At 37.4% G+C, this 9,118-nt stretch overlaps 1 protein-coding gene across 1 annotated transcript in view; it reads right to left on the bottom strand.

Annotated features, from left to right (window-relative positions):
• Nucleotides 1-226: 226 nt before the first annotated feature.
• Nucleotides 227-9,118, bottom strand: part of FMOD (fibromodulin) — an 82,661-nt gene continuing 73,769 nt past the window's right edge. The window contains exon 3 of the mRNA XM_053704696.1: nucleotides 227-2,225. Within this exon, the coding sequence (XP_053560671.1) occupies nucleotides 2,074-2,225 (152 nt within the window). The 3' untranslated portion in view covers nucleotides 227-2,073. The remainder of the gene's footprint in view (nucleotides 2,226-9,118) is intronic.

The raw sequence follows: 9,118 nt of genomic DNA, 5'->3' as shown, positions 1-9,118 counted from the left end.
TTTTGTCATTATTTTTCGGTTTTCTTTAAATTTCATTGATGCATTTATTCAGATATTCGTTTCTTAAAAGATGAAACAAATATCCGTTTTTCATTACAAATGTACATTCATAACGAAACAAATGCACATCTCTAAATTGGTCACCTAGCAACCTAAAAGGGACACTGAACCCAAATTTTGATTCAGATAGAGCATGCAATTTTAAGCAACTTTCTAATTTACTCCTATTATCAAATTTTCTTTATTCTCTTGGTATCTTTATTTGAAAAGCAAGAATGAAAGTTTAGATGCCGGCCCATTTTTGGTAAACAACCTGGGTTGTTCTTGCTGATTGGTGGATTAATTTAACCGACCAATAAACAAGTGCTGTCCAGCTCAGATGCCTTCTTTTTCAAATAAAGATAGCAAGAGAACGAAGAAAAATTGATAATAGGAGTAAATTAGAAAGTTGCTTAAAATTGCATGCTCTATCTGAATCCCGAAAAAAAAATTGGGTTCAGTGTCCCTTTAAGAGACATTAAACACCTCTTGCTTTTGGGAAAAATTGAGCTTTGTCCCACAAGTGGACAAAAAGCAAAAGTTTTTAAAATGATGTCTTAACCAGCTATTTCGTTTTCAGCTGGTTACAGAACACCCTCTTTGACCATCCTAGGGAATGTGCAAGAGGTTTATACAGGGACATAAGACACTAAATATATTTTATAAGCATAGTATTGACGTCATTCCTCGCCTTCCTCTAGTTATGGGTGCCACAATGTTGAAATCTAATTTTAACTGCATTTCATTACTAAAGTCTTTGCATGTGTGCAGCAACTCTCCTTCAGATACCTGCAGTGAAACCTATGTTCCAAAATGGCTACACCCATATTTAAAGGGAGGTGCATGAAATGTAATTAGTGTTTAATGTCCCTTTTAACTAAAAGCCATCACTAAACACGTCCACCCTGTGTATCTTGTAAAGCTGTTTTTATATCAGAATTACCTCACTTAAATCTGCATATATGCTGTTAAATTATTTTTTAGAATAAGATTAAGCATTGATATTTTATATGTACAGAAGCTAATTTTTTTGCTGTGAATCATGTGCTCTCTTTACATTTCATATAGGAACAAAATGAGTACTGTTGTTTGCAAGCTATCCTATCATAAAAGGAACAAGAAAGCTAACATTAAACTTTCATAATTCAGATACAGCATTCAATTAAATTAAATATTAAAAACAAATTCAAATGAACCTCTTTCTCTTGGCTTCCTTTTAGTTCCTTTTCATGAGAGCATACTGAGGTAGGCTCAGGACATTACATATGTCTTGAGCACTATATAGCAGGGGTATTTGCAACAATGTTACATATATAGTACCTACCTTGTTATGCTCTCATAGAAAGTAGCTAAATGTCAACAAAATAAACCATTACAACGTTTATTTTAAATTTTACACTCAATCTGAATCATGATTTTTTTCATTTTGAATCCTATGTCCCTTTAATGACTTTTTTAGTCAGAAGTAAACCAATTACCAGTACTCACTCGTCCCTTTTTTTACAGTGACACTGTACAGAAAACTACTAATGGAAGTGTCACTTCAGCACTGAACTGCAGTTTATATTGCTCTGAGTCAGCATAAGCGGAAAAACTCTATTTCTGGTTAAGTTATGACTATTTACCCTTTAATACAGTTTTTCCACTTCAGCTACACCTGTACAGAAATATTATGCAATTCCTGAAGTGCTAGTGTGGGTGTCTTTTTTTTAGGGTGGAACAAATGACCTATATTTCCTGAGGAAATGCACTTTCTTTTTTTTTTGGTGCAACTTTATAAAGCCAACCGGAAACAGAGTTAGTGACATGTCACAGTTGTTTCAAGATTGCACAAACTAAGTTTTTTTTTTTTTTATCGACCTAAAGAGCCATTAAATGATCTTTTAACTCTTTGGGTGCATGATGATGGAAGCTGCCATGTATTATATCAGTTTTCATAACGTGCTGTGCACCATGTCAGTCCGTGGGTGACTGGTAAAGGGGGAGGGAAGGGCTGCAGAGATGTTGGGGTCAGTCCAAAGTCCTTTAACCATGTTACATATGGATGATGTCAGCATTGCGCAGACAGAGAGGCGTATCCGGTGGGATGGCGTTGCTTCGTATCTCATTGCCATCGATTCTTAAAACCTGCAGTCGAGAAAAGCTGGTGATGTCCACAAACGAGCAGAAACTGCTGACGGAGAACTCTGCAGAATAAATAACAACATTATAATGTTACCAACAGCAGCTAGAAGAGATCACAACCTGCACCACAAACACTCAAGATTTGCTATTAATATCCTGCATCTTAAATGTTGCCTTTAAAATGTTTGAATCACTCATATTTAACTAAGTTAACCCTATTGCTGCCACAGACTGTTGCAACACATTCCTTTGCAGAGCATCACATTTCTCTATGGGTTATAGGGACAGTAAAGTCCAAGTTAAACTTTCATGATTCACATAGATTATGCAATTTTAAATAACATTCCAGTTCACTTCTGTTATCAAATTTGCTTCGTTCTCTTGGTCTCTTTTATTGAAGAGTAAAACTAGGTAGGCTTATAAGAGCTCAGAAGTGTGCACGTGCCCTTATTACTCTATGGCAGCAGTTGCAAAACACTGCTGCCATAGAGTACTAAAGCCACGTGCACACTCCTGAGCTCTTAAAAGCCTACCTAGTTTTACGCTTCAATAAAAGATACCAAGAGAACAAAGCAAATTTGATAACAGAAGTAAGCTGGAAAGTTATTTAAAATTGCATAATCTATGTGAATCATGAAAGTTTAACTTGGACTTTATTGTCCCTTTTAATCCCAACCAATGAGTTTGTAATTGCGACATTTCCTTAAGCAGCCTATAAATGGTAAATTTTCATAAGGACACATCACCTTAGTTCTGTACACTAAAGAGAAAATGACAGCAATTAAGATACTCTTGGCTAGAGTGGCCACCTCAGTCATGTTTTCCTGGACACTTATGAGTTACACATGCTGCAGGGTATGCAGGGAGGAACTTGTATTTTGTTTCTGGACAGCACTATTCATATTCCTCCCTGCACACCCTGCAGCATGTGTAACTTATAAGTGTTCTGTATTTTAAGGGACGGGTGGCAACCCTACTCTTGGCTCATGTTGTCAGCCCTGAGTTATGTTAACTGTACAGATTTTTAAATAAAATATTAAATAAAATGCAAGAAGCAATACCTTTTTTTTGCTAATGTTCAGTTACAGGAGCTTTTTACAAAATCCCAGCCTTTTCTGTGCTTGTACCTACATCCATGCTACTCTTCTTCATGTTAGAGAATTCTAAATATTTTCATGTTCTGGAACTACTACAGGACTCTGGAGAGACCAGCTATTGCCTATAACAAACATTTATCTTCACATTACATAGGCAGATTAGCAGGAACACAGTAACATCAATTGTTTTCCCTTTTAAACATGATGTGTTTTTTAGAGGTACAAGTTTTTAACATTTACTAATTGTTTTTTTGCATCCAAATTTTACATTGCTTTTATATTATCTAACCTGAATGTGAAATAAATCCATTTTGCACTCTGCTTTCTAGTAATGGCATGTTTTTGTGTTTAGCATCTCTCTTCTTATTTCTACATCTTTAGGAGCAAATGTAGACAAATGAAACTTAGTGATGATAATTGGGTAAGCCCAAAGGAAAATTAAAGGGACCCTGAACACATTTCCTGCACCTCCCTCTAATCATGGGTGCTGCCATTTTGTAACTTAGGTTATACTGCGTGTATATGAAAGAGAGTTACTGCACATGTGCAAAGAGGTAAGCACTGGAATGTAGTGAAAAATAGATTTCAACATGGAGGTACCCATGACTAGAGAGAGGTGGGGGAATAACCTCAAAAATATGCTTATAAAATGTATTTAGGTCTAGATTAAAAGAGCTGCGCTATTTAACGATTTCACTCCACAGCAAACACCGCCGGTAGTAAACTTTTAATGCACACAGGTTAGTGCGTGTATTACAAGTTGAAACTAAATGGTTTGTGCTCGAGCAAAACCCAATGTGAACTAACTTCAGGACTTTGGATATAGCAACCCTGTTACCTTCTTTTTCTCATAGACTTTAATAGAGCGTGCTGCTAATAAAAATCTAACACTTATCGCTTGCATGCTAACCCAACACTGTGTTAGCCCAAGTGCGCTCAACCCGAAGGTAGTTATGAATATTTTACATTTCAGTGTTCTCCACATAGAAGAAAATGTTCTTTTAATTTTTAAATATATATTTCTACTGATCACAGAAAAGCCCAGCACGAAAAGTTAAGATTAGAGATTGACCTTCTACGAACCCAAATTCTAGATAACCCTACCAAAGTTTTGCTAAAACAATTAAAAACCAAAAATGAAAAACTAGATCACCTCTTGAATAAAGATGCAATTAGGGCAATCAAAATGATTGATACACAATACTATATTTACGGTAATAAACCAGATAGGATGCTGGCCAACAAATTGAAAGAGTTTACTAGAACTGCTACAGTCCCTCAATTACATTTTCCTGACAATAAAACAACTAATGATCCATTGTCCATCGCGAACACATTCGCGGATTACTATCATAAGCTATACAACCTTCTGCTAGATAAAGCAGACGCAGATAAAACAACAGAATTAGATACATTTTTAGAAGATAGCGCCTTACCCTCAATATCCGAACAGGATAGGGAGTCCCTAAATAAACCTATCACTTTTGAAGAAGTCAGAATAGGCATAAAAAATTGGAAAAGCTCAAAAACACCAGGGCCGGACGGGAACTCTGGAATTTTTTACAAACTATTGCAATCTATTTTAATACCACAACTGGTACAAGTATTCAATTCCAAACTTCAAAATAAGGTAATCCCTAAAGAGATGCTAATGGCAAAAATCGCAGTAATCCCGAAACCAGGCAAAAATAAACAACATTGCCAAAATTATAGGCCTATTTCTTTGATAAACCAGGACATAAAATTATTTACAAAAATACTAGCAAATCATCTTAACCCCATTCTTAATAATTTGATACATTTAGATTAGGTAGGATTCGTATTTAGCAGAGAAGCACCAGATAACACACGCAAAGTGATAGATTTGATTAACATTGCCACGGTCCGGGGAGCGCCTTCTCTGTTTCTTGCCCTGGATGCAGAGAAGGTGTTCGATAGAGTTAATTGGAAGTATATGTTCGTGGTTCTTAAGAAAATAGGTATTACGGGAGCTTTCCACGACGCCCTTGCTACTCTTTAATTATCCCCAACGGCATTTGTCGAATTGTCGGGCTATCATTCCAAATCAATACATATTAATAATGGCACTCGCCAAGGTTGCCCGCTTTCACCTCTACTATTTGCGCTCTGTATAGAGCTGCTGGCAGTTAAAATTAGAAATGATCATAATATTGTTGGTATTAACGATGGTGCGCTGGAACACAAGCTGTCCCTATTCACGGACGATATCATCCATTCATTGTCCAAACCATTGCTGTCCCTCCCTCCCTTATACCAAATTTTGCAACAATTTGGCAGCCTTTCAGGCTATAAAGTTAATGAGGAAAAATGTGAGGCATTAAGCATTAAACTCCCACAACACACTAAGAAATTGCTGGAACTAAATTTTGCGTTTAAATGGGCTAAAAAGTCCATCAAATATCTGGGGATCCATCTACTCACTAACATATACACCCTCTACCAAGCTAATTAAGTCCCCATGTTTAAACACATTAGAGATTTAATTGCAAAATGGATCAAACTTAAAGTCTCCCTATATGGTAGAATCATCTCCACTAAAATGACCTTACTACGAAAATTATTATACCTGTTTAGAGCTCTCCCTATCTCTATACCACTCTCAGAACTACATAAACTTCAAAGAGACCTGTTACGATTTATTTGGCAGGGGAAAAGAGCTAGAATCAATAAAAAAGTGATGTGTACCAACAGGAGGGAGGGAGGGGTGGGAGTACCCAATTTAATCCCATATTATTATGCAGCGAGGATGTCCCAGACCTTACACTGGTTTAGAGAGTGTCAAAAAAAGCGATGGACTCACATTGAGTCAAATATTATGGGGACAGATTTCTTGACCAGACTGCTATGGGCCCCAAATCTCACAAAATCCACAGAGAGTGGAAGCTAAGTCTCAATCATACAATTTATTTATGGAAAATACTAAACACTAAATTCTCCCTTACTAGAGATAGATCTAGATTAACCCCACTGGTGATTCTTAATTCCTCTGTAGATCTGAGAGTGCAACAGAAATGGTCCAATAAAGGACTTTACATAATGGCAGACATTGTTGTAGCAGATAAAATAATATCTTTTGAACAATATCAGAAATTAGACACTAACGATAAAAATATATGGTATCACTATCTACAGTTGAGAGCGAGGGCAAACAAAATACTAGGCAACACAAATCTTCTCTCAAATACAACTTTGGAAACGCTATGCCTCACCACTTCCCAAATATGAGGAGCGATATCTATATTATACTTCATTTTCAATTCCCCTTGTAGTGAAGCTAAAACGCAAATCATGCTTAGATGGGAGCGAGATATAGGCAAAACCTGGCCAATTAAAACATGGACACAAATCTGTTAAACGGATTATACTTCACACAAAATGCTTTGCTTAAAGAAAACTATATAAAAGTAGCTTTCAGATGGTACCTTCATCCCACTAAGTCACGCGAATCAGAGGGTTCGCTATCTCACCTTTGTTACACAGGATGTGGGGAAAGAGGTATATATATTCATATGTGGTGGGAATGTGAACAAATTAGAAAGATTTGGAACTATACTTCGCAACTATTAAGTGCAATTTTCCAAAAACAAATAACACTAACAATAGAACATGCTTTACTTCACTTCCCGATCCCAGGTATCCCTAAGATCCACCTTAAATTAGTTATGATGATATGCACCACAGTTAGAATTAGCGTGGCTCAATTCTGGAAGTCTACCCCCACCTGACTTCTCCTTTATACATAATAAACTAGAGTATCACTACAATATGGCATGTGCAGCCGCTGAAACCCTTAACGATACAGAGAGATTTTTAGCAAGATGGGAACCTTTCATTATGTACTATAAATCCAATAGAAGACAGAGGGAGTAATGGTATTACCTTAAAAGTTCTTCATAAAAATACGAGCTGAGACCCACGACAAAGACAACTGCAATTACAATTGCATCTGCAGCGGTTTTGAAAGTTAAAGAGTGGTATAGAGAGGCATGGAACCTTGCTCCTATACCAAGACCTAGTACTGGTATCCACTTAAATCGAATGCATACACTCGAAGTTTATTCTTGACTACTGTGCCTTGGTGTGAAGGATTGTACCTTTTTAGAACTGTATCATTTAGCACATGAATAATGTAAAGCAGAATGTTTGACAAATGTATATTTTATTTTATATGTAAAAACTTAATAAAAACAATTTCAATAAATATATATTTCTATATTTCAATATATATCTGAGTAATTTTTAAAAACACGAACCAGCCCTGTCTAGCTCTGAAAAACTGTCAAAATGCACTGAGACAAGAGGCTGCCTTCAATGGCTTAGAAATAAGCAAATGAGCCTACCTAGGTTTAACTTTCAACAAAGAATACCAAGAGAACAAAGCAAATTTGATGATAAAAGTAAATTGGAAAGTTGTTTAAAATTGCATGACTCATGAAAGTTTAATTTTGACTAGACTGTACCTTTAACTTTTTCAATTTTCTTACCCTTAAGGACCAGGGCTATTTCTACATTTTGCAGTGTTTGTGTTTAGCTGTAATTTTCCTCTTACTCATTTACTGTACACACACATATTATATACATTTTTTCTCATCATTAATTGGACTTTCTAAAGATACCATTATTTTCATCATCCTATATAATAAATGGCCAAGTATGTTTGTCAGATGCAGTCATGCGCAGTAGAGACTGCACATGACAAACGTACCTGGCCGTTTGGATCCTGACACTCAGCACAGAGCAAGGCTGAAGAGGTCAAGAGGAGTGTCAGGCGGCGTGGCCGACGGGAGCATCACGATGGAGGCATGGCCTGGTACGACGAGGGGCGTGGCCGATGGGTGTCGCTGCGATGGGGTGTGGCCGGGTGGGGTGCTGCGATGGGGGCATGGCCAGAGAGTCAAAGGGTTTGAAAGACAGAGCCAGAGAGGGAGCAAGAGAGGGGGGGAGAGCAAAAGAAAGGGGGGAGAAGGACCAAAGAGGGGGGAGAAGGGCCAAATAGAGGGGGGAGAAGGGCCAAATAGAGGGGGGAGATAGCCAAAGAGGGGGGGGGAGAGAGAGCAAAAGAGGAAAGAGAGCCAAAGAGGGCAAAAGAGGGGGGAGAGAGAGCAAAAGAAAGGGGGGAGAGAGCCAAAGAGGGGGTAGAGAGAACAAAAGAGGGGGTAGAGAGAGCAAAAGAAAGGGGGGAGAGAGCCAAAGAGGGGAGAGAGAGAGCAAAAGAAGGGGGAGAGAGCCAAAGAGGGGGGAGAGAGCGCAAAGGAGAGGGTCGAGAAAAAGCAAAAGAGAGGGGGGAGAGAGAGCAAAAGAGAGGGGGGAGAGAGCAAGGGGTGGGACCGCTGTACTGCAAAAAATGGCCCATGTACACAGGCTTTAGTACTACCTTTAAATAATTTACAATAAAAAAATTATAAAATATGATGAAAAAATGAAAAAAAAAAATTTCTTCTATCTTTGACCCCAAAAATCTGTTACACATCTACAACCATCAAAAAACACCCATGCTAAATAGTTTCTAAATTTTGTCCTGAGTTTAGAAATACACAATGTTTACATGTTCTCTGCTTTTTTGCAAGTTATAGGGCAATAAGTACAAGTAGCACTTTGCTATTTCCAAACCACTTTTTTCTTCTTCTTCAAATTAGCGCTAGTTACATTGGAACACTGAAATCTGTCAGGAATCCCTGAATAACCCTTCACATGTATATATTTTTTTTAGTTGACAACCCAAAGTATTGATCTAGGCCCATTTTGATATATTTCATGCCACCATTTCACCGCCAAATGCGATCAAATAAAAAAAAATCGTTAACTTTTTAACAAACTTTAGGTTTCTCCCTGAAATT

The sequence above is a fragment of the Bombina bombina genome, chromosome 3 (genome assembly GCF_027579735.1).
Source record: "Bombina bombina isolate aBomBom1 chromosome 3, aBomBom1.pri, whole genome shotgun sequence".
Classification (NCBI taxonomy): Eukaryota; Metazoa; Chordata; class Amphibia; order Anura; family Bombinatoridae; genus Bombina; species Bombina bombina.
The sequence above is the reverse complement of the archived record's forward strand: the minus strand, read 5'-3'. Positions and strand labels throughout refer to the sequence as shown.